Here is a 27,337-nt window from a genome sequence, read left to right as displayed (position 1 = left end):
TCGTCCCTCGCCACATTGCGGCTCTACTTTCTTCAAAAATAAATGAATTACCCATAATACATCATGCTGTTTTGTGGTTGAAAACAATTTATTAGTAAAAAAAAATGAATAGTTAAGCAAATTTGACACGTTTGGCCTAAATTTAGCATTTTCAAGCATAAAAATGGCTAAACGAACTAAAATATAAATATAAGGCATTAAGAAGACGTATTCAAAGTGTGAATGTTGTATTCTACGCTGGCCAACAGGTGTCACTGTTATTTCAATGTTCAGTGAGACAAACACCGAATAACAGGCTTTTATTGCAGGTTTGAATCATCTCACAAGAGGCACAATAAAAATAATAACATGATAATCGTAATAATGATAATTATCGTAAAAAGATGGGCTGTTGTGGCCGTAACCCATTATATTGGGTAATACAAGTATAAAGGTGACTTTAAAGGTGTTATTTCATGTCTAGTGGGCTGTAATAATGTTAAAACCCGTATTAAGAAGGTTGTAAACAGGTTTTCTATGCTCTGACTGCAAAAATGTTCTATTTATGAATGCAGAATCCTACTTTGCCGACTGCCCCTGTCCTTTCAGGGCTGTGTATGGCAGCAGAATGTTCTGCATCAAGTTGTTTTAAAATTGTGAGTAAGGGCACAATCATAAATTCTGCCAAGCAACCAGTGGCTGCATCCTTCGTAAGACTAATAAACTAAAAGTTGTTTGAAACACACTTGGACATGAATGCAAAAATAGCAAAGAAGGTAGGCAGTTGTGTTACTTTTTTTCAAGCTTTATGATACTGTCATTGATATCAATATGATATTGATATTAATTACTTTAATTACTTAACTGTTATGTTTTTAAAGCATGGATCACGCCTGAGTGGTCTGTAGCATCCAGTTCTTGGTAGAATCTATGTAATATGTTAAATATAAACATATTAGGGCCGTACAATTCTGCAAAAAAACATGAATCAAATTTTCTTGCTTAGAATTGCAATTGCAATTCTCTGGGACCACGATCATGTCAGATGTCAGAGTGTGGAACCAGGGCAGTGGATCCAACTCGCCCTGGTTGCCGTGGCTCACTGGGCAATGGGGAGAGCGAAGAGGAAATGTCGGCCATCATGCCAACGACAGTACGGCGTGAGTCCTTGGGTACAATGGCAGCGTTTGTTTGTGACGCACCTCTTTACGTAAAATATTTAAAAAATCCTCACGTTTGTGTGACTCCGGAACGCAATTTGATATTTTGTGTCAAAAAATGTTGACTTCATGGCTGAATAGTCAAAAATGTTTTTTTGTTACATGAAAAAGAAGGAGAGCCAAATCCACTTGGTAGTACCATGCAGTGGTCTATTCAAAGGTCACAGTAGGCAGCCCATTGTGGGATTTTCAAACAGCTAAATCCACTTTTCTGTAATTGGAGCACTTAACCAGCGCATTATGCAGTTTACATTGCATTTTATTTCACATGCTGTGACCTGATGCCCCCTAATTGTCAATTTTTGCTGAAGTTAACATACATATTTTGGCTAGCACTTCTTGTGGTTGTAAAAAGCCTGGGGAATGAGGCCATTAAATCAGGGGTGTCCAAACTTTTTCCACCAATGGCCACTACTACTACTACTACTACTACAGTACTGAAGGGCCGCTACTGAAAAATGAAAGCATGTAAAGGCCACTTTGATATTTTGTAAAGATATAAGAATTTATATACAGTATATATATATATAAAGAAAAAAACTGCATTTCAGCTTTGTGTTATAGATGAAATGTTCCTAAAATGACATTATTTTTCCTCATAATATTGCAAGTTTATTCTGGTAAAATTGTGACTTTTTTTCTTGTTAGAAAACAGGATGACTTAATATCATACATTATTATTTATACATTATTTTCCTAAAATTTCTGCTGTTTTTTTTTTTTTCCATTTTTGCTGTTGCTTTTTTTTTTAAATGAATTTTCCAAACTTTCTTCTTGTAATATTCCATTTTTGTTGTTGAAAAAAAAAAAAAAATAATCCAAATCTTTCAACTTTCCTCTTGTAAATTTTCTTCTCGTAATATTATAACTTTTCCCCCAATCTAATTTTCCAAAAATTACATCTTCATTCTTTGTTTCACATATTACAACTTTTTTTTTAAAGTATTTTTTTCTTTTATACTACTAAAATGACATTATTTTCCTTCATAATGTTACATTTTACTTGTGAATTTTTTTTTCTCATCAGATTACAACTTTTTTTCTCTTAATATTTTGACTTTATTCATGCAAAATTACTGCTGATTTTTGCTGTTGTTGTCGTCTCTTTGTAGTTTTCTTGTTAAATTATATTTTTAGAATGTGCCGTGACCCCCAAACCCGGGCCACTTTGGACACACCGTGGCTTACCTATTCTAACAATGTACTGTATTAACCAAACAGACATACTACTTACTTACGTTTTCACCATGTGTGCTCCTTCTAATCCTATGACCTCCGACCTAGAAGACATGTTGATGAAGAGTCAGCATGCAGACACATTTTTGATCAGTCATTAACTGTGTGTGTGTGTGCGTGTGTGTGTGTGTGTGCGTGGTATGCTCCTTTGTGTTGCTCTTTCCTCTATCACTGTTCTCTGTAGCGTCACCCCTGACCTGGTCGTTTGACCTCTTCAGCCCTGACTCCTCCAGCTGTGAAGCAGTGTGTGTGTGTGTGTGTGTGTGTGTGTGTGTGTGTGTGTGTGCACATCTGTGCTCTTGCTGCATCCTGGAGGATCAGTGTGCACTTTGACTGACGAAGCCCAGTCAACACATGTGTTTTTCTGTTATCTTCGCTCTAATAATATTCAGTCATCACATGGTGACTTTAACACAGTGGAACCTCTTCAGGTTGAACACAATACCATCTGGGGAAGCTCGTGACCATCATAAAACTTTCAATGACTGTTAAATTATTAGTAACATGTGAACTGGCATACAAGTGTAGTCTCTTAATAGTAGCACAACACTTGAATCACACTTTAACCATGTTATTATGAGCCATGGGGTTGCGTTCAAATGCACCGCGTAATCTAACGTTTTGAGTGTATTTGTATTTTCTTTTCTGAGCACTCCTAAATGCAGCAAATTGTACTTCCGCAGTATGTTAGTGGGTGATAAGAATATCCACTGACTGTTTTTCTTTGTCTTTCTGTTTATTTATACCACACATGCACGCATAATAAAGACGTTCTTGTGATGTTCGGCGTGTCCCTGAATGCACCTCTGTGTCATTTAGTGACAATGAGGAAGTGTCATTCCCAGGACGAGCGGACTAGAGACGTTTTGTGAGTTGGAGATACATATATGGTGTTGGAATTGCACTGCTGTTATGCGTTTGGGTCAGAATAAAGCTATAAAAGAGTGGCAGACTCTGTGTGACTCTGAGGCTATTGTGCCTCGTCTGCCATCATAAGAGAGAGGTGTGGCTTGACATAATGCGCATGCGTTAATTAAACTAAACATTTTTACGTAATTATTGAACTAAATTAGTTACCACCCGCTATTTTTGAGAACCCCAATATATACAGTACAATGTATACTATACCAATATAAGGGCTATAGAACCATGTGTATGTCATTAAAAAAATATTTTTATTTTTTTATTTTTCATATTGCATTTTGGATTTTTTAAAGTAACTAACTTTAATTCAACTTTTTAAAATTGTATTTCATCGTATTTGTCAAATATATTATTCAATTTTAATTAATTGCACTTATCATTTACTCTTACTATTATTTCTTTATTTTATTAAACATTTTCTGTATTTATTTCATTGCAGTTTTTCTAGCTACTTTCATCCCTTTCTCTGCTCATTTTGAAATATTAGAGAGCTACCATGCCTCTTTTTTCCTCCCTATTGCCAGATTCCTTGTTCCCTCTGCACATATACTCTAACACTATAAGGACTATCATTTACTTTATCATACTTTGGCAATTATATTTAATTTTTATGTAATTTATTGTATTCTTATTATTAAACTACTATTTTTATTTGATTCGATTTTTTTTTCTGTATTTATTTATTTATTATTTTACCTACTTTTGTACCTATCCCTTCTCAATTTCTTTATTGCCACCACTCTTTTCCCTCTTCCGATAGCCAGATTCCTTGCTCCCTCTGCAGGAAATTACAGGAACTACACGCTAATGCAACCTGATTTAACTCCAGTTGCCTCGTGCCTGCTTATTAATATGCACTTCATTTATGTTATGTTTTTCTATGCAATGCCCATAAGCAGCAACATATTCAATGGACCTTTAAACAGTGCAGTACTGTGGTAATCTGGGCGCACATTTTTGTCTGCGTTTGAACCCACCGGGTCCCCACACCACTACAGCACACAGGGCCTCCTTTTGGTCCCCTCCCATCCCGCTCTCTTCCTCTCCTTCCTCTATCTCGCTCTCCCCCCTGCTAGGATCCCCACAGCTGCGCGGACCAGGTGCGTTCCGCCCCATACACACACACACACACGCTCACATACACACACCAACGGACGCAGCAGGAAATGCCTAATACCAGTTTTAGAATGATGCTACTATGCCAGTTTGTCGGGCGAGAAAAGCCGACACTGAGACCCGAGTGAAAGTGACAGACGCACAAACAAAAAAACACGGATACGATGAATTATTATGCTTTGAACGAAAATGGTGTGGAGCGGATGCGGCGTCAACAAATGTCCAGGAAAGACCACCTCGTTCTCGAATGTAAAACCTGAGCGTGTGTTGACATGTAAGTGTGATCTCATGTGTGGGTGGATGCACATGTGTTCTTATCAAGAGGAGGAGAAAAAAAAAAGTACCAGTTATTTTGGTCTGTGGCTCACCACAGCTCAGCAGTCTTTTCACAGTAACGAGATGAAAGTATGTGCAATAATCTAGTTTAAAGATGCAGTGAGTCTTTTCGCTCAATGACGCCCCCTACAACTGTCAAGAAGCCAAACCCATACAGCACATGCTAAATGCAAACAAAACGTTTCCCTTCTAACATGCTTTGAAACGTTGACGAGGCACCTTCCAATTGTGACTTCACATGCACTATCCTGAATCTATTCATATGAATCTAGTCATAACGTCATCAAAAATTAAGAAAGAAATACCATTTTTGGCCTATGTTGACATCGCAAATACTGTAATAAGCACACAATATTCGAACGTGATTCAAATAAAACCCAAAAATATCTCAGCAGAAATTTGGTAGGATAAAATGAGTCATGTTAATGTGAGACAAATTCTACGTAAGCACAGCACACGACTCCAAACAGCAACATTAGCAACTACACTAGTGCTAAAAACACAAGAGGTGACCGGAAGAGCACCTGCGGCCATTTCATATTCAAATTCACCTGTATAAAATGTTCCCCTGTTTTTTTTTGGAGTCGTGACGGTGTTCTTGCCAACTCTCCCTGTCCTTCCTCTGCTGTGAGGTGCAGCAAAGCCTTTGGGCTCAAGCTGCTAACAAAAGAGCTTGCCTAACGTATGCCAACAAAAATTGCTGCAATGGCCGCCAGCAAGCTTATATTTAGCTTGTTTAGCTTATATAGTTCGGTTGCTAAGTTGCAGAAGTGGGAAAAAGTCAGTGTTTTGGCAGTCTCAAGGTTTTAATCTCAAGACAAGACAGGTCGAGTCGAGTCCAAAGTCATAAGCTGGAAATTTCCAAATCCTTACAAGTCATAACACTGTTTAGTGTTTACCAAAAAAAAAAATGCAATTTTTAACAATATAACAATCTATTCAATTTGACAAATGTCATTGTTTGTTCTTTAACCTGATTGATGCATTCCATGCTACAGATTGAAAGGGTAAATATGTAGTCTTGCTGTAAATAACATAGTAACCATCAAGTTAGTTGAATACTTAGTATGGGGACACATTTTACTCAGAACATTCACTGAAAATCTATTCCAAGTCATCAACTAATATCAGAGCCAAGTCCCAAGTCATTAATGTCAAAGTTCAAGTCAATTTGCAAGTCTTTGATGAAATTGTCAATTCGAGTCCAAAGTCATCAAAATTATGGCTCGGGTCTGACTCGAGTACAAGTCGCGTGACTCAAGTCCACACCTCCGCTAAGTTGTATAAAGAAGTCGGGTAGTTATGCTACTTGTCATGTACATTATCCGTACACAACCTACACAATCACAAATATTGTATTGTTTTTAAATGACGTGTTGTTTTCTTCCGTTTCCACTCTTCCATACGTCTGTAACATGAAAGTGCCCATTCTTGGTCAACCAATCCATGAACAGGAGCCTGTGTCGCTCCTCTCTACATTGGCAAACAGTACTGGGTTAAATATTTTGGCATCATTTACAGTGGAAGCCAAACTAAACCATACTCCCTTGATGGGAACGAAGCTCGTGACTGCTTGTCATTGTGGTTTCATATATCATGCCTTAGAACACTGAGCGTGTGTGAACAGACTACTGCTAAAGTAGGTGACCTGTAAATATTTTTCTCCCAAAAACTTGAGCCAGCAACTAGGCGCCACGCTTGAAGTTCACAAGAAGGTAGGACACAGGCTCCAACTATTATGCTGTCCATGTTTCCATTGTCTGTGCTACTCAAAAATGGGAGAAAACAGCTGCAGGGCTTACACGATAGAGAATACTGATCAAATGCAGAGAAGCCAAATATTCTACGTGCAAGTTGACGCAAATAGAAACACAAGCCGCTGACACCTTGAGTACGGCCACATTCTCGCCTCAAACTTTTTCCACCAACTGACTGACTGTCAGGCCAGAGTTTCCACCGGATGTTTTTTGAGGTGAGTTTCCCTTTTCGAGACCCTCAAGCCAGGCAGAAGGAACCTTCATCGGCTCAGTGAGAGAGCTTCTTTACTGGAAAAACCAACAGCTTACCTACCGGGACTGTGGGATTTCTTTATAGTTTTGTTGTAATTTTGCTTATTTACCTTACTGAAAAAAATGCTAAATCTGTTTCGGGGATGCTCGTTGACATCCAGTTTGCTCGCATTCAACTTTAAAGACATATTTTGCTCGAAAATTACGTCTAATTCGAATTGCTTGACACAATACTGACATTTCGTGAGTTTTCCAGTGGTACAAAAAAATATATATATTTTTTGCCCAAATTAAGCATTTTGAAGCATAAAAATGGCCAAATGAACTAAAATGCAAATATAAGCCATTAGGAAGGAGCACTCAAATTGTGAATGTAGTATTCTACATTGGTCACAAGGTGTCAGTCATTGTTTGGTGAAACAAGCACCAGATTTGATCACCGGAGCAACAGGTTTTTATTGCAGTTTCAAATGATCTCACAACAGGTGCAATAATAATAACGCAATAATAATACAGTAATCCCTCCTTTATTGCAGTTAATTGGTTCAGATCTGACTGCAAAAAAATGTATTTCTTCTTCATAAATTGAATATTTTTGTAGTTATGGCATAGAAAACCTGTCTACGATCTTCTTAATATGTTTTTGTAAACATTATTAGAGACATGAAAGAACACCCATATAGTCACCTTTACATTCATATTACCTAACATAGTACATATAATCAGAGAAGATAAGCCATTTAAGGCAGTTTACCTTGTAGGGGCGCAGAATCGATGGTGGACAGGAAATGACGTTGGGGGCTCTGAGTTGAGTTTTAGTTTGTTGTGGGCTACGACAATGACTATTGTTATTATGTTAGTATTATTGCACTTTTTTGTTAATGTGCCAGGCAATTATGCAAACGCGACCACGGGCCACAGATAGATCGCAGTCTTGTGGGAACCACCGAACCTTGCACAATGTCATTAATGATGGCAGCCCATCTTTTGGAATAAAAAGCCAAGGAAAAAGCAAATGATGATAAATCATTTGATTCATGACATAGCTTTTTTTTTTGGAGGAATATTTTCCTGAAAAATTTTGTTCAATTTGGTTGCCAATTTGTACAGCTTTAGGGGCAATTCTAACATATCAGTGATGACTGATTTATAAAATTAAAAAAAAAAGATGACTAATCCATGAAAAACCCAAACACCTGCATCAGCATCACACACACTGACAATATATTTTCAGTTTAAACGCGCGCGCACACACACACCAGCAGCAGCAGCAGGAAGAGTGTGGGTGTTACGGAGCAGCTGCTTGAGAATCATCTGACTCCGTTTCCTCCTGGTGCAGCCATCATCATCATCATCATCATCATCTTTTTCTTTCTTTCCTATCTATCGTTCACTCTTTTTCATCTTTTTACTTCCTTACCCCCAAATTAACCCCCGCCCCACGGGCCTGGTACAGGAACATGTACTCAGTCATGAACGTATCAGGGTTAGGATCTGTTTAAAACAGAAAAGGTGCAGGCCTCTGTGCAAGCTTGCGAAAACACGGTCGGTTCACGTTGCAAACTGTGTGTGTCCTCTTTGTGTACACTTTTATCACCATAGCGGCACCTGAGACCCAAAAGTTGTGCAACACTTTCCTGTCTTCTGCCTTAATCGAGGGCTCGCTTTCTCGCTGGCTGGCAGCTGTGGCAAGGCGTGGCTCGCATGCGAGCAGATGCAGACGTACGCAGCCCATAAGACTATTTGAAGCATTACCTGCTTGTTGCTAGGCAGAATTCATGGGGTCCACTGCCACACAGCTGGCAGAAACACAAAGCCAATTAAATTTTTTTCCTCAACACGCCATCTGCTGGTTGTGGCACTGCACCACTCTGCCCCTTATGCAAAAGTGTCCATGCCAGCTCAGTCCGAAACCCCTCTGCTGATAAGTGGTATTAATTGCAACATAGAGCCACTTATCACTGTATTTCCTATGTGTCATGTGCCGCCAGCGTCTAGCTAGCATGGTGGACTCACACAGGCGACCAGGTGCAGAGCGTCACAGCGTGGGAAGCGAGCCAATAAGCCAACTGTGGCCCCCATAAGCACGTGCTGCCCTCCATCGCCACCTTTAACCCATTACTGTTCCAGCAGGAGAGGAGGGCCACGTTTATGAGATGATGAATGAACATTTGTTTTGCCCTTCTCATGTAGCTAAACTATCAAGATATTACACCCAGCTGCCAGTCAGTATGATATAGCGCACAATAAACACATTCATGTACATTATCATCTTTGTAAACGTGTATTTTTAGTCATGGCCATGGGATTTCGTGTCCAGATCCTTACCACAAGAAAAAAAGGCTGCAGGGGTCAGTCCAGGATGCGGGACAAGTAAGGCCAACTCACACCAGGGTTGGTTCACCCTCTTTCCCCCAGCTCACCCCTCAGACCGCAGATGCAGCGACCCAGACAAGGCTGCGCTTCTCTGGGCAACACAGAGGCATTGCTGTGTGCTTCGGTTCCTGGAGCCCCGGTGCTCCGATAGAGGCCCATGCGCCCATGCAGGAACCAGAGGGGCGGAGGGAGGGGATGCAAACACATCTGGCATCTGCGAAAAAAGCCTGCATGCAATGAGAGTTAACAGTGGAGCGCAGGCCTCCGCCAAGGCTCAACTATACATACCAACCCGGATGCTATCGTTAAGAATGCGTTATTCCCTGAGAAATGACAGGAAATGTCTCAAAATGTGCAGGGTTACACATAAAGGAAATGTGTAACGGTGGGTGTGGGCCTAGAATACACTCAAACTGCAGTTTGGATGGAAATAAAAAGGTGCTGAGGCAGGATTATTTTTTTTTTACTATTGTTTACAATATTGTTACTATTACATTGCAATATTTATATACTGTAATATTATTTTTCCCATAATCATTTTGATATTTGATATTACAAAAACCTTATAAAACAGCTCACTCCAGTTCCGCATCACTTGACACTATAACATACTAATTGAATACCTTAATGAAACGTAATGAAAAATGTGTGTTACTATTTTTGTACAGACAGGTGTACCTAATGCTGTGGCTAAAGTTAAGGTCTATTGAGCTTGTCAAACAAATGAGAAGCGGCGTAAACGAGGACGCGGTGAGCAGTGTGTGTGTGTGTGTGTGTGTGTGTGTGTGTGTGTGTGTGTGTGTGTGTGCGTGGGTGCACGTCTCTGCAAGGTGTCTCTTTGCTGTGTTCCGTGTCTTCGCGTGGGCGCAGCCCTTCTTTGCATTAGGCACTGTGGTGGGCGGGAACGCGTGTTCGTTTATGTCTGCGTGCGCGCACAGAGCGGGTTAAGGCCTGTGACGCACGCCGCTTGACGCTCGCTCTTCCACACGACCTCGTCGCTCTCACAATGACTCATTTTTTTAACCAATTTTAACCAGGTGGATGGGATGCTTTTTTTTTTTTAAACAAAAAGAAAGTAGAGCTTATAGAATGTAGTGTTCTATAAGTTCTAGTGTGGCCTCCAGCTCTTTACGTTATATAGAGAGTAGGTCAGTGAGAGGGACAAGAAAAACTGGCTGGAGCACTATGCTGTTTGTAGCCAGCTGTTGGCCCATTAAAGGCCCATCTGCACACAATAGGCTCAGTCTGAACACACACACGCACGCACAAAGCCTGGTTCCTGCCTATGGATGCGTGCATGTGTCTAAGAGTACCATGCTTTTACATCCCCCACTGCACGCAAATGACAGAAAGAAAACAACCAATAACTGGAACATCACATTCGTCTTCTAAGTTGTGACAGGAAATGACATAGAACACTTTATTACCACCACCCAGAAGCTTGTGTTTGTCTATAACCAATGATATGGCTCCTCTTGCTAGTTAATAATGATAAGAGCCATCTTCCGTAACCCTACAAAGTCATTTTAATGCCACACTGAAAGACCAAACAATTCTAACATGAAAGTCACAATATTAAGCGGAAAAAGCCACAACAAATATTTTATTGTAAACAGTCATCCCTTGTTTATCACGGTTAATTGGTTCCAGACCAGACAACGATAAGTGAATTTCCGCGAAGTAGGATTCAAAATGGATAAATAGAATATTTTCGTAGTCTTCTAACATTATTACACAGTTTTTAACATTATTAGAGCCCTCTAGACATGAAATAGCAGCCATATTGTCACTTTTACATTTGTATTACCCAAAATAGTAGATAAGACATTCATTCATTTTCTATGCTGCTTGTCATCGCTAGGGTTGCGGGGATATGAAGCCAATCCCAGGTGACTTTACACCCTGGACTGGTCGCCAGCCAGCAGCAGGGCACGACAACCATTCACTCACACTCACATTCATACCCATGGGCAAGTGAAAGTCTCCAGTTAACCTAACATGCATGTTTTTGAAATGTGAGAGGAAACCGGAGTACCCGGAGAAAACCCACAACGCATGGGGAGGAACATGAAACTCCACGCAGAGATGCCCGAATGGGGATTCGAACCCAGATCTTCCAGATCTCCATCACTGTGTGGCCAACATGCTAACTGCTAGGCCACTCCGTGGCCGAAAATCAGACATATTAGACTTAAATAAGATAACAGACCCACACGTTAGCAATTCCTTGTTTTTTTTCTGGACATCGTATTTCCTGCGGTGGCTGCCAATGCATTGTAGTGGCGGCTTTAAATGGCTTTACCCAATATAGTAGACACAATAAGAGTTAATAAGCCATTTAAGATGCAAATAAAACTCCTACTCGTGTGTGTTAAAGTAAATGTGTTCCCTACGGGACCTTATGGCCCCCGGGCCGCACTTTGGACACCCCTGCTGTAAGGCACTGGCAAAAATAAAGTCAACAGAATAACATGTCAAATGTTAATATTATTTGGACACAGACACCCCCCCCCCCCCCCATGCTTTTTCTTTGATGGGATCAATATTTGACATTCTATATTTTATCCATCCATCCATTCACCTACATAATATATAACAATAAAAAAACACACGTCTTAACCTTCTGCCCAATTAATAATACAAAATAAATAAATAGTGCAAAGCCGCTTAAATAGTGGCACATCTCTTCCAGGCACAGATAAGTAATATGAAGTATTTGCCACATGAGTGCGACGAAAATGCTGTTTTAGCTTGGAAAAGTAAACAACCCCATACTCAAAATGTAATAATTGTAACCGTACGACATGTCCGACTGAGCATAGTGTTTTCAACACGCCAGGCTCAACATTTGAAAGTGGTCAAGTTACAAAGCCGAAAAGTTACCATACTCGCCTCTGTTAGTCTGGCAGCTCAAGCAATGATTACCATTGCAACAACTGGGTAAAACTAACCTGTTTCACGACGGTCTCAACCCAGATCACGTTCCTTGTTAGTGGGTGAACAATCAAATGCTTGGTGAATTCTGCTTGCACCCTTCTTGAAATTAATCCAAAAACGTTCGGTGTTCTAGCTAGCTAGTTGGCTAATGGCCGGCGCGAGCTAGTTAGCTAACAGCCGGAGCTAGCTAGTTAGCTAACGGCCGGCGATAGCTAGCTACGCTACCCAAGCATAGTTTATACTGTCGACCGATTGCTTCTCTCGCGATACCCAGTGCATGTCTCCACAATCGATTAATCTAAAAATCATGGCGGATTATTATCGATACAGCATTATTTTATCGGCTAATTGGAGTTGTTAGCTCCTCAAACTGGTTATCCGGTCGCATCGGTTAATTGTTCACATCCCTAGTGGATTATGCATTTCTTTTGTTTTCTTGCTATTCCATTTCCAAAGCATGTCTAGCGAAACCCTACACGAGTGTAGTTCACTGTATTACTGTGCTGAAAAATGGGACAGGAGGAGTAGGATATTTTATTTCCCTTTACAATGGAAACACCTAAAACACTGCATATTACACAGCACTGTATACCATATTGAACCGAATAGTACTGGTTATTGGAAATGTGGCTTCACATACAATGGAAGTTCTATAGTTAGGAATTTTTCAGAAAGCTGCATAAAGACGGCTGTGATGTCTTTCTTTGTTTTTACTTTTTCATGTGCATTTGTGCCACCTGGGTGACAGGAGTGGAACAGTGTCTAATAACAAAATTATTTTTTCACATCTTTTGTTTGCTTGGCAGTTTTCAGCTCAGTTTTTTCTTACAAACATGGCGTAATCATTTGGTCTTGGCAGAGGTCTACTGAGTGACATTCTCGTTAAAGGGTTCATTAGCTGGAACACAAAAAACAAGATAGTGTGCCAAATTAAATTAAAGGCAGGTGCAGGGGAGCATCAAGCTGTCCCAACCACACACACCACTCAGTGCGGTTCCATCAAGAAAACCACAGTACACACACACACACACACACACGGCTGCTGCAGCATGCAGACACATGCAAAAATATCTGTCCCGATACAAAAATAGGCCCCGAGAGCTTGCACCTGCACCTGTGCCCTGGTCCACACCTACACACAGGTGTCAGGATGTGACACACACACACACACACACACACACACACGCACACAGATAGTAGAGGAGTGAGGGGGAAATATGAGAGCGGGGTGAAACAAAATGCGGTCGACCAGTAAGCTTATTTGTAGATATGATCTGTGTGTGATTTTCATGTTTAACTAGGCTGCCAGGTTGACTTAAGTTTAAACACAACGTATGCATTCATACGCTGTAGAATACACCTTGTCAAGTGTTTTAATGTGGCGCAGTTTAACCGAAGTGTGCATCACTACAGTCTGTGATTCAGTGCGAGAGCTCAGTGTGAATGTTTGTACCACAGTGACTCATACGCGCTTGTTACTATGAAATGGGGCGATGAGTAATCTACAGGGGAGACGGGGTTCACCTGAATTTGACAATCACATGGGCACAGAAGACAATTGGTCACTGCCAAAGTTAGCTTCATGTAAATCAGTGGTGGAGCTACATGGTGGCCATGGCTCCCCCCCACTGGTCATCTAAACATTTCACTTATTGGCACCCCTATGTGAGTAATGGTCTCACCTTGGCCACCCCAATGAAACATTTCTGGCTCCGCCACTAATGTAAATGATAACAGTAAACAATTCAACTGCATTTCATGGATTAATGAGACAATATTTCGATCAAAAGTATATTTATTTATATGAATTATTGCAAAAAAAATCAGCTGAAACACTGACACTGAAGTACAGATAACAAATGTCGCCACCCTGTGGAAGAATACGTTATTGCACCTGCACGTCACCGATGACAGCTCAACATGATAAAACACGATTACGTTTTGATTCAAGCACTCGCTACTGACTTCTTTGGTTTAATAAAGAAGGCACTTGGTTGCCTAAGTAAGTCCAGATATTCATCAGTGGCCATTAATGATGCAATTAATTCTAGACAGATTTTAACCTTTAAACCTCCCAATCAAGGGCATGCAGACCATTTTAATCGATCCTTGCCTTCATATAGAGTCTCCATATTTGGTATGCTACGGATACAAACTGGTGAGATTATTACTGTACCGATTCAGGGTTGCCACAACTTTATCATCATTGAAACTGATTGCAATTAACCGTTAAACAATCGTCACTCATGATCTTTTCCAACTCCAATGGGACAGGCGATCCCAGTGCCTTTCAGGCCACAATAACCTTTAGGTACCTTCTTCAGGTACTGCTGGTGGTAGTCCTCGGCATAGTAGAACTGCTGCTTCTCCAGAATTTCTGTGGTGATGGTACCGAGACCCTTCGCCTCAAGCTCCTGTGGGCAACACACAAACGTAAGTGCAAAAATCCAAACTATCCCTTTAATACTATACAATACTATAATAATACTATACATAATACATAATATACATAATACTTACTATACATAATACTCAATGCTATACATAAGGAGTAGTTAGGCGTGCGAGGCACACAAAAACCTAACATGCATGTTTTTGGAATGTGGGAGGAAGCCGGAATACCCGGAGAAAACCCACGCGCGCACGGGGAGAACATGCAAACTCCACACAGAAATGCCCAAGGGAGATTCATTTAATTTTGTTATCTTCAACTAAAAAATTAACTGTTGAGCAATTTACTTCCCATGTATTCACATTACTCCAAAACATTCATCAAATTAAGGTTTGTGTCAAATAGTACGAAAATTGTTTCACGCAAAAAAAACCCAAAACAATAACAAAAAAACCCCGATATGCCCGAAAGGGGACCCAACGGCAGCCTTGGCCGATAGCACTCATCTTAAATAAATGAAAAATATACGGTTTGCTCATGTGATCGGTATCGGCCAATGTCATTCATGGATGATCAGTATCTTATTGATCGTATATTACTGATGCTACTACAGAAGAGTAGCGGTGATGGCAAAAGGGACAAGCAAAATGCTAATTTGCTAATTACCGTATGTGGCCATGTGGCGACAGTATTGCTCAACACACGTTTGTTTCTTCTTTATACGCGTCTTCCAGTGGTGAGTACTTCTACTTCATTGTAGATTTATTAAACAGTGGCTTACTTATCATTTTACCTGCATGTTATTGACATTTAGGATGATTTAAGATTATTTTGTAAGAGAAATAAATTCTACTGAGCGTTCCAATATTACTTGTATTATTCCTTCAACCTAATGTATCAAATATTGCAGCATCCTAAGCTCACAAGAAATATGATAAACTTCATTCTCAACTTCCCCAAAGCCGCATGGGCTGTTAAATGTTGTTGTTTTTAAATCTGCAGGGTATTACATGTGAACTTTCCATGTCTGGTTAACGTACTAAAGAGTTCATGCTGTGTGACTGAGTGACAATAAAAAGGTGCTTCGTTCTCTTTCTAGTGCAGCAATTTCCCCGCTGAGGGACGGCAGCATCAAACAGCATCGGCTCGCTTTGAGGACGCCTTACAAGACACGTTTCAAGCTTACACTTTCCTCAACACCTTGACAAAAAAAAAAAAGGGGGGGGGGGGAGGGGCTTCAAATGTGTTTAGAAGCGAGCAATTTCAGAGACATTCACGCTCACTAAAGTCTGATAAATCAGGAGTGTGTGATTTTCTGTCTTCTAACAGTGGCACCCTGGCATCTCGGGATCAAATCAAGAAAGACAACAAGTTGGCGGTGGTCAACAAGTGAGGCCACACATCCTCTTCTGACTCATGTGAGCAATGCAGGAGCTGTCTGATCCTGACGTTAACTCCAGCAATACCTATGCGGTTGGAGTTCAAACTATCATAATGCTTGACATCACGCGAGACATGTAAAGGACTAACTGCATTTTGCTTTTTCTTTGGCTTTTTGTGATGGCAAAAAAAAATACAGTGTGATGATAGCCATTGAACTTACTGCCATGTAGGAAGGGGTCTGGCTGCTCCGTACAACATGAAAATATAATAATTACTTCCAATAGTACCTAAAAAAAATCACTTAATGACCAAGTATTTTCAAAGTGGGAGTAATTTTACTTCTGAGTTTTATTTTACAGTAGTTAGCGACTATGATCTATAAGTATGTTAAATAAAATGTTACCATTAATAAAGGTTGCATTATGGTGACAGTTCATTCACATTAACATCCATCCATTTTCTATACTGCTTGTCCTCAGTAGGGTCATAGGTAAGCTGGAGCCTATCCCAGCTGAGGTCTGGCATGAGGCAGGGTACACCCTGGACTGGTCGCCAGCCAATCACATTTTCTGATATTTGAAACGAGAACTGTATGGAAGTCAACCTGCATCATAGCCTTGCTGCGACCATTTACGTGGTTCCGCAATCTTGTGCAGCTCTACATCACATATTTTCTAAAAACTAAAATTGTACACTTTGACAGAAACTCAACTCCTGCTAAAAAAAAAAAGTCAAAACATCACAGTTAACATTAGTGGAACGATGTTCCCAACTACTGACTGAAGTCAAATATTTAAAGATGAAGAGCGTAAAGTTATGCAAAATTAGAGCGAAAGATCTACATTACAAAAACATTTTGCAGTATGTCTCAAATAGGCTGTTGCCTAGAGGGTGCTAACTTTCCAATGTGCACGTAAACAACATAACACATACGCACGTGCATTAGTTATGTTTGATGTCAGCTAATGATAGGGATTTGACCGAGTTTAGCTACTAACGTTAGCTATCCTTAAATGTACAGTCGTCCCTCGTTTATTGTGGTTAATTGATTACAGACCCGACCGCGATGAATTCGTAGTTAGAGTACAGTAAACATGTGAATGACTTTCTAAATACGGGTTTTACCATTATTAGAGCCCATTAGAGTTGAAATAACAGCCCTATAGTCACCTTTACTCCTATTATTCTTTGTTTACACCACAGTGCGCACCACTAATGCGTAGGCTACGGGATCATTTCACTAAGAGACGTCCGCCGGCCGCATATGGCAAGCTACCGAGCGAACTAATTAGCCTCCAATTTATATATTCTAAACTCAAGAGAGGGTTTTAAACGGAGTGGGGAAGAAGGAAAAAGTAAAAAGTAAAAACCGTACCACTTCCACACGGAATGGGAGGGAAATTTATTTCCCCCCACTCTATCATGTCGGACGTACCATGGCCGACTACATGCAGTATAAAGGTAAAGTAACGTAAGGTAATGTCTCATCAGTGTAACATTACTTACGCCTGGTGACCAGAATACTGCATATAACCTGTCTTTCAATATTTTTGGACTAATAAAAGTCAAATCGTTTATTAATTATTGAAAAACCGCGATAAAAATAGGGGGCGATGTTTGAAGCATGATGTAGCGAGGGACGACTTTGTAGTGCATTTGCAAACTTTTGGTCACCTCTCTCAGGTTACTTTTGCGTGTGTGTGTTCGCGATGCACATACCACGCACACACACGAGTGACCAGTCATCTTATTCGGACCGAACTGCATTTTATGCCAATTTTTATGCCGTTTCATTCGTAATTGTGAAAAATATAAACATTTTTTGTTCAATCTGTTCTTTTAAACCATTATTGGTAATATATGCTAGCAAGCGGTGGTGTTCTTATACTTTTTGGTTGAAAAAAATGTAATCTTGAGCTTTAAGCGTTACCTCACCCTGATTGGGCACACCTGACGATGGTTTGCCCCTTGGTCCGTGCCCTCCTCCCTTACATTTTTTACAACAAGGTTGTTTCTTTGTAATTACTGCAAACATTCAAGAGATTAGAGATTATTAGAAGTGTTCTAGAAAAGGGATGCAAGAACGCTGCTGTCTGGTTTTGTCCATGAGGGGGCAGTGTGATACTTGATATGTGAGCGCTGCCGGGCGCTGCAGAGGGCTCGGTAAATCAAAGCTGTGCACCCCGCAGAGAGGCTGAGGCAGCAGCTGACCTCAAAGTCCTCAGTGAGCTGCTGCTACAATGTGAAGGCTCTAATCCTCCTGCAGGAGCATCCACAAGCCAAATAGCGGTGCACGGAATATCGGAAAGCGAGATGTGCATTGAAACATTTTTAACACTGTGACACAGCAGCATGTGCTACACTTAAACAGCAGAGCGGGAGCAAAGCCAAGCCAGAGCAAGCACATACAGCTCTTGGCCTAATTAACCAGTGATCACCACGAAGCTACAGTGGTAGCAAACCCTTCGGGGCGGAGGGGGTGGGGGGGCAGGTCCATGTGAGGGGAACAAAACGTCCGAGAGAAGGTCCGCTACATTACCACCGACCGCCCCCCCCCTCCTCACAACCACAGCTTCCATCCCCTCCGCCCCGCTGCTCACCGCTCCCTCGCGCTCCATCCTACAGCAGTCACAACACGGCCGCCATTTTAGATCTATAAATCAGAATGCACCGCGTCACGCCGCCGTGGCTAACCTTACGTGGCTCTGCTCGCTCGCTCAATGCAGCAGCGTAGGAGGGTAAAAAGATGCAGGAGGGATACATCCTGAGCGGAAGCGTGAACGACATGTTCTCAAGTTGGTTCTTCGTATGATGATGCATCATTGTGTGTATGTGAACGCCACATTTGTGTGTGTGAATTCTTGTGTTGACTTTTGACCTTTAAGTTGTCCCTTACATTTAGAAACATGTTAGCATTCATGCTAATTTAAGCATATTTACGTTGATATTTGATGCTGATGTTTATTTATGTGCAATGCCCCTATCAAATTAAATAAATATAGCGTCTACCCGTACCGCTGAATCAATTTGTGTCAATCTGATGGTGCAAACAAGTTTGTGTGTGTTCCAGAGCTCGCCCAGGCCCAGTCAGCCATTCCCCTTCATGCTTGTCGGAAACGCTCCCCTGTCAGCGACATGGCTGATCGGGTGGGTGTACTTCGATCCCGTCTTCCCCCTCGCTCGGACCACCGCTGCTTCGTGCAACCGAGTCCTCCCTTGCTCTCCAGCCAAGCGAAAGAGAGACTGAGGATCTCTCTGGTGATGGCCAGAGAGGCGCACAGGGCCCCCGCAACACAAATAGGACGTGACACCCGGAGAAAGGGCGGAGGTGGTGGTGAAGGAAGAATAGAAATGTAAGCGAGTCCTATACCCCACTGTGCTGTCGCTGGCTGCCGTTACCCCTCCTTTTTCGGAAGGCCCGCAGCCACGAGACGCGCTTTGACATGGACTTTGTGACACCCGATGACTCATAGCAAAGACATTTGAAGACGGATATGACCTCAATTTGCTGATTTATGTAATAACGCCTCAGTCTGAGTCGAATGCGGGAAGCACACTGCATTTTTGGAGGACAAATTCTATTTTGTGGTATGCACTGACCTTTATTTTTATATTAGGTACTTAACATAAATGACCATTACTATTATTATTTTTAATTACATCCAAAAGTATTAAAATAAATGAGAAAAATTTTATATATTTTAATAGAGAACTATTTTATAGTTAATAGAGAACCTATTTTATTGAGTCCACTCAAACACATTAAAAAAAAAACACACATACACGACCACATTCGCACTCGATGACCTCAGTAAAAGACGAGGGACGCGGAGAGGATAAAAAGAGGAGGAAGAGAGGAGCATCAAGATTATTTTAATGCGATGGGTGGGAAGAAAAAGCCGAACGTCACATCACTCGCTTCGGAAGAATTCCGTGATATGTCATAAAACATGTAATACTGTGTGTGTGTGTGTGTTTTTTTTTTTTTATGCTGTGCTCTGTTCTTGATCCTCGCACTTAGGCATCCATTTTAGCAGGGCTGTAATCTTCAGCGGGCGCTCCTACATTTTGTGAGGCAGGAAGCCGCCGTGCTTCCATTTCGAGACTGAAAAACATAAAAAAAAACTGATGCTTAGCTTCCAAGCGAGACCGTCGTCCTTTTAGAGGATCCGGCGGCGGGATACCAACTTTCGGGAAAAAGCTGTCAAAAGTCTGAATGTGACCTTTTCAGAAGGGGAGTCCGGGCTGACCTTGTGCGACTGGAAGTCTGTCGTTATGCACCATTTTCACCCCAAAAAACCTCGCTGCCATCTCCCAGCCCCTAAAACCCTCATCTAAACCCCCAGTGTCTGCCCCCACTTCTATCTTTCATGCTTATTAAGTTGGGTTGCCTTATCAGAGGGCACACTCACCCCTCGGAGGCGTCGCGCGCGCACACACACACACACACACACACACGAGCGGGCACGTGTACACACAAATGATGAGGTAGGCTTGATAGAAGCTATTGTTTGTATACACACACACACACACACACACACACACACACACACACGAACGATCTTTCTCCCCCGACCCCAACCTGTCTTCATGCCACCACCCTGCCCTCCTCCAAATCAACCCTTCGCATCTCCCCTCTCCCAGGCCTGGAGGGAGGTAGGGGTTCATGAAGACATGGGGTAAGGATGAGTAAGGGAGGGAGCTGAAAAAAAAAAAAGAGGGTGAGACAGGGGAGGTAGGTGGGTGGGGGCTGGATGGGTGAGACATGGCGGGGGAGAGATGCACTCCTCCTCTGCGCTCTGCTGCCACAGCGGCTTGGCTACAGAAGCCTTTGATGTTCTGCAAATTTCAAATTTCATTATAGAAGAACCCCCCGCACCACCACCACCACCACCACCACCACCACCACCCCGTCCTCAAGCACCCCCCATCCCCCACTCTTGCGTTTAAACAAGCCCCCCCGCACACCCCACCAACCCCAATGCTAAAGTTAAGAAACTGAAAGCCCTGCAGAAGAGACTTTTCATATGGGTTAATTATTCATCGGGCTGGGAGTGCACGAGCCAAACGTATGTATGCATGTGTGTCTGGATTGTATGATGCCAGCCTTATCGTTGGCCGTCTTAGAATGTCTCACCCGTTCACTCGCTCGATGTTTCGATCGCTTCTAAATCGGCGCACGCTACAAGGATGCCATTTTGGAGTTCTTCAGGCTTAGCGTCAATGCGGCAAGGCGACCATTTTGGTTCCGCGAGAAGAAGATTCCCGACGGAGCGCCGTCGAAAACTGCGGTGCCACTGAAGTCACTGACAGATCGGTGGTGTCAGCAGCGTCGGTGGTGGGAGATAGAGAGAGAGAGTGAGAGGGAGAGAGGAAGGCTGTCAGATGTTTGTAAATGTGTGTTTTGTGAGCGGGAACTAGGTTAGCGACTCAGACGTCAACTGGGGAGCTGACAAGACGATATGCCCCAATATGAAGGGCCTTTTGTTGCGCTGTGATACCATCCATATACACTCCATTAAAGTTACTTAGGATGTGTTGATATAAAGTAACGGTATGGAGTAGTATCAATGTTCTAACGCCGTTTTCAAGGTCAAACTGGCACAGCTGACTCTTGGAAGTCCAACAACTCAGGAATCAATCAAAAATCTTGAGGAAAATATGTTTGAAAACGCCAGCAAGACACAATCCAAAAGCAGAACGCAAACCAAACAAGACCAAAGTGTCTCATTATCGGCTGATCTTCCTCCCGTATCAAGTATTTTTATGGGTACCTTCAACAGTAGCGTCTTTCACACAGATCAAACAAAACTGCACTACAGCTGTAACTGTAGATACAGCATTGGCTCACCTGTGCCTTTCACGCAGAACCTAGCGAATTTGGACACGGAATCTCGCCATCAGAAAATGAAATGCGTCTGGTGTGATGTAAAAAGGGTGGGAGAAGCATTTGCACAGACACCCGTTACGGCTTGATACTACCTTTGAAGTAAAACAATTCCTGGGTTGACCTCCAGTAGTAATAATGGTGGACCTGCCAGGACACCGCTGAAATTGTTGGCCCTTATCGTAGCCTGTAAAAGCCAGCCTTTCCCTACTTTTTGTCCTGTGTTTTTTTTTTTTTTGTATAAACACCACTGACACAAAACCGGGGGCGCATCGACCTGGCAATTTTCTGCCTTCTAAGGTAGTACCAGAACTGTAACAGGCAGGACAGCACCGATGTGTAACAGTACTGCAGGCTAATAACAGTACCGGCATATGACGTTCTTCTGCTGTGTTGAAAGCGACTGTCGTTGTCTTGTTGTCTGTGCGTTTCATATGTCACACCAGATGCTGGCGCTGATGTCGTCAAGCATCTAATTACCTGATTGTGGGATGCCGTGTCGCTGTGTGACGACGCACACAGTTGTGGCAATATCCTGCTTCAACAGGCGTAGACGGATAAACGCCGGCTATTCTGCGCCAATTTTCTATGTAAAAGAGGCCAAGTGTTTGTACTAAGTCTAATGTGTTTATTTTAGGACACGATCGGTAACAAGGCAATAATCATCGACTTAGTAGAAAATGCATGTTTATTATGTTTATAGTACGTCTTATTTGTCAGCGACTGTTTACGAGATGAAACAATTCAAAGGTTACCTTTTATTTTGATTGTTTTTGTTGTACGCCAGAACAAAACAGCCTATAAATGTGTATGTAATGTGATGTATGTGAGGATGGGTCACGGTCAGTTGATTAGGTTGGGTGTCATGGAGTGGTTAGGTTGGGGGTCACCATCAGCTGATAGGCTGTCGGTCTTGTCTCTCTGATCTCATTACCCTCCTCTATTTATTCTCCTACAATCACCTGACACCACCCTGGTCTCAGCTGCCACCCCTCTCTCACCTCCGACCCCAGCCCAAGGCCAAGGTTGGGAGGTTGTCGTCATGGAAACGCCGCAGCCCCCGTAGCCTGTGACTGCTGACCCCTGAAGTTGAAAAGGACGGTCGTAATTTGCTCCCCTCTGCCCCCGCACCTGATTGTGTCTGAATAGCTTTTAGAGAGACGGCAGGATCAACGGATAAGACGGACTGGACTGTTGGACAGATGGATGGAGTGAACAAAAGGAGGGGACGGCGTGTGCCACTGGAGAGTTTTAGCAATGAGCTCTAACGACCTATGCACCCGCTTGTGCTCTTTCAGCACGAGAGCTGTGGAGAACGACGCCTGAGAGGATGTAGATGCGATCAACTAAACACAGGTGGCTTTGCTTAACTAAACGTCATCCAAATCTGAGAGGTCACCACTCCAGAGACGGCCACTCGATTGTTATTCAAACAAAACGGGCCAACTCCAGTCCACGCTTTAGTTTACTGCCGCTCAACGGCTACTGAAGCACACTTGAAAAATTCATTCAGCCGGAGCAGCAACAACCGGAATATTAAAAAGTTTTAAAAGTGTGACTCAATTCTTGCAGTTTATGCTTCAACTTGAGTGCCGTCATCCCGTGCTTTAGTCAATACAGCACCACATTTCATTGAAAACTGCACTGAAATTCCGACTGATATGACAGTTTCCTGCTGCGAGTAGACACCCTTTAAGATCAATATCTTTGAGCAGACAACTCTTTGATGAATGTTTTGGGTTACAAATTGGTGAGAGGTAATACCGTCACCTTGTGCTGGATATTGTTCACAATGCTCAACATTTGACTGAGAAATTAAGTAAAACAAGCCAGGCATCTACGGTCAAACACCCTTTAAATCAATACGGTTTGACGCTGACCGGTTGAAAAGGATGGGTTGAAAACTGTGATCAGTCGAGCGTTGAAAATACTGATATGATCTTTTTACCTCAGATAACTCGTCCATCTTGGGACAGATATCATTTAAAATCAATATAGCTTTTTCTTTGACTCAGAACGATAATCTCTGAATGCTTGAAAGAGATGAGTGGTTGAAAATCAGGAACGGGAGCGCATTGAAAAGGAACGAGTTGGCCTTTGACCTCGGGTACCGGCGTCATTTGGGGTCAAATTTTTATAATGAAAGTTTGAAAGGGACTGGTTGAAAACCGTCACCAGCAGAACTTTGACAGGAAACAATTAACATTCAAAATCAATGTGATTCTTACTCTAACGAATGGACGTTTTCAGGGACTACAACCTTGTTGTAGTGGCAGGCACTGCAATGAAGTCATCCGGTAGGCATGGGCATTTGACTAAATTTCACTGATTGATGTGTGGTGATTGATGATTATCTATTTGATTTAAAACTCTATTTTTAAATTAGATGGGAGAATCTCTGTCTGAATGTTCTGAACTCCTGTGTCCACGCCAGTGTTGCATCGAGCAGAATAATGAATCCCTGAAGGGTTTCCATAAAATGGATGTAGCTCAATTGCAATACTGGATGTTATGCTGTCCTCCTTTCAACTGTAAACTAGTCAAGAAGCTAAAAATTTCCAAACAATCGACTAAATTGTTATTAATGCATCAGTGCCCCATTTCTATTACTATTTTCGGTGTATAAGCCGCTACGTTTTTCTCACACTTTGAACCCTGTGGCTTATACACTGATGCGGCTAATTTGTGGTCGCGTTCTGGTCTTCAGATGTCTCGTCATTTTACAGTCATTTGTGCACGCTCTCATCCTTAGTGATGCATGATATCACTCATTTCTTTTCCGACTTGATATTGAATAAAATTTAGGCTGGTATCGGCGATACTGAGCCGATAAATTTGAAAAAGTAGTGTATTTCAAATCATACGCTAGCTCATACGATAAAGAATGTAAGACAGAGTAATTTATTCATGCATTTTAAACAACTGGATAATACAGTATTTAGACAAGGTCTCAATCATTTAGTTACTTTCCACTGTGTCCCTGTTCATGATATAAATTACCTCAAATGACTGAAGTCTCAAAGTAGCGATATTTTGCTTTGAGAAACGATTTTAGAGCCTAAAGATCTTGTATCGGAGGCATCAATATTTCAGTATCCGCACATCACTTCTCATCATGGTCAACACGTGGATAGGTGCATGTGATGCGACTTTCAGGCTGAAGGCAGTCGATCTAGCGGCTTTTGCTCGGCTTTGCCGGTGGATCTTGGCAGTGTGGAGCGGTGTTGGGAGGTCCACTGTCGCCGGCGGGTTTTGGGGGGCTGAACTGCTGCGCGTACGGGAGGACAGGCGCTGGGAGTGACATTGAAAGAAGGATAGAGACCGGCAAGGTGTGTATTGAGGGATTTGTGGAGCTGTTCAGTTCCGACACTTGAAGAGGATGACTTTAGTGGTTTTAGTTCCCAGGAGGAGGATGAGGACAGTGATGAATGACTTTTCTGGTAGGCCGTATTACACTCACCGTTCGGCACTTTTTGGAAAAAAGCATACACCTGCGGCATACAGACCGGTGCGATCTTTACATATATGTACAGTACAGGCCAAAAATGTGGACGCACCTTCTCATTCAATGCGTTTTCTTTATCTTCATGACTATTTACATTGTTGATTCTCAAAACTATGAATGAACACACATGGAATTATCTACTTAACAAAAAAGTGTGAAATAACTAGGTGTGTCTTATATTTTAGACATATATTTTATGTCTTACAATTTTTTTTGACAGCACTGCATACCCTTGGTGTTCTCTCAATGAGCTTCATGAGGTAGTCACCTAAAATGGTTTTCACTTCACAGGTGTTGCCTTGTCAGGGTTATTTAGTGGAATTTCTTGCCTTATTAATGGGGTTGGGACCATCAGGTGTGTTGTGTGTGTGCCAAACATTTGGCCTATACTGTACAAATCTTTTTTTGTCTTTATTAAATTTAGTGGGTGCAGCTTATATACCGGTGAACTCTCCAGTCCGGAAATTTTGGTATATAATGCGTGTGTACCTTCTGGTAGGCTTCTTTGCTCTTCAGTGCCAGCTCCAGTTGATCAGCACTGGTTGCATAAATAACAGAACGGTACTGAGTCCCGATGTCGGCATGCTGCTTCATACCTGCGTAAAAAAACACACGCACACAATATGAAGCATAAGTACTCACAATCATCACGCACACCATCACATTTGCATGTAAAAGGTTTTCACAATTATGTCATCATCCCCAATCTTCAATTCATGGAGCCAAATGTATTTAGGCTATCACTTTCAGAAGGGGCGGTTGTGTCTGCAGTGTGTGCTGGTCTATGGGCTCATGTAGGTGGGTGCGTTTTCGTTTTTATTGTCATCTAAGCACTGTCAACATTTTCATCAGCTTTACATCAGTGTGTTTGGAGGACCAAGGCAAAGTACATGCGGATAAGGAGCTGCCACAGCTTGTATGCTCTTCATCAGCAACATTACTGAGCAGCTTTGGCATGCATGGAAGCCTGCTCGGTCGCTTTTTCTTCACTTCGTATTATCCTCTATCATTTGCTTTTGCATCTGTCTAGCTCTACTGAGACGATATACGATAGAAAGGATATTAATTTGGCCTGCAATAGAGATTTTAATTCTGTCGCCCAATCATGATAAGGCATGTTGATGACGCAACCTAATCGCCACCCGCAGTGTACAGTCGTAAAATACATAAATACATTTTAGGCTAACCGGTCAGCTTCGTAGCTTACTATGTTTCTTAAGTCCCTGCAGTGATCCCACAGCCTGCGCAAGTTGAGCAATGTGTTGTAAACAAAGAATAATAGGATTGTAAAGGTGACCATAGGGGTGTTGTTTCATGTCTACAGGGCTTTAATAATGGTAAAAATCGTCAGGTTTTCTATGCTCTATAAAAGTATTTCATTTATCAATATTGACTCCTACTTTGCGGAAACTGACGTATCGCGGTTGGGTCTGAAGCCAGTTAACCACAATAAAGGAGGGAGGACCAAAACAGAAGAAGCTGGTGAAAAAGCCCGGTACAACGTTCGTCTTTTGGACTTGGTTCATGTTTAAGCCTTCCAACCATCAGCAGAAAATTATACCCTGCAGAGTGTGGGGGGAACCAATTCCAGCAGAGGGTGGTAAGAGCTGTAATGAGACCAATTTGTTTTACCAACTCAAAACGAAACATCATAAAATAAGAGCAAATTTTGTGTAATTTAAGCAAAAATATTACATTTATTGCCTTCCGTCATCTACACAGCATCGTGATACTTACCCTACTATAATGATATCACAGTATTACACAACATCCATCCATCCATCCATTTTCTATACCGCTTCTCCTCGCGGGGGTATGCTGAAGCCTATCCCAGTGACTTCGGGCGACAGGCGGGGTACACCCTGGACTGGTCGCCAGTCAATCTTTAAAATCTCCCGCGTGGATATATTTGTTCATTGCTTACATTCATGCAGCGTTTGTGCACATTCATTTCACTCATTATACAGTGGTGCCTTGGTTAACGTCATTAATCCGTTCCAGAAGGTCCGACTTAAACCAAAACAGACTCTAACCAAA

General features: G+C 42.0%; 1 protein-coding gene across 1 annotated transcript in view; it reads right to left on the bottom strand.

The window, feature by feature from the left end:
- Nucleotides 1–13,910: 13,910 nt before the first annotated feature.
- msrab (methionine sulfoxide reductase Ab) overlaps nucleotides 13,911–27,337 on the bottom strand; it is a 53,373-nt gene continuing 39,946 nt past the window's right edge. Inside the window, exons 6-7 of the mRNA XM_054795758.1 lie at nucleotides 25,790–25,896; nucleotides 13,911–14,547 (exon numbers count right to left, since the gene is read on the bottom strand). Of these exons, the coding sequence (XP_054651733.1) occupies nucleotides 14,374–14,547; nucleotides 25,790–25,896 (281 nt within the window). The 3' untranslated portion in view covers nucleotides 13,911–14,373. The remainder of the gene's footprint in view (nucleotides 14,548–25,789; nucleotides 25,897–27,337) is intronic.

Source organism: Dunckerocampus dactyliophorus, chromosome 13, assembly GCF_027744805.1.
Source record: "Dunckerocampus dactyliophorus isolate RoL2022-P2 chromosome 13, RoL_Ddac_1.1, whole genome shotgun sequence".
Taxonomy (NCBI): domain Eukaryota; kingdom Metazoa; phylum Chordata; class Actinopteri; order Syngnathiformes; family Syngnathidae; genus Dunckerocampus; species Dunckerocampus dactyliophorus.
The sequence above is the reverse complement of the archived record's forward strand: the minus strand, read 5'-3'. Positions and strand labels throughout refer to the sequence as shown.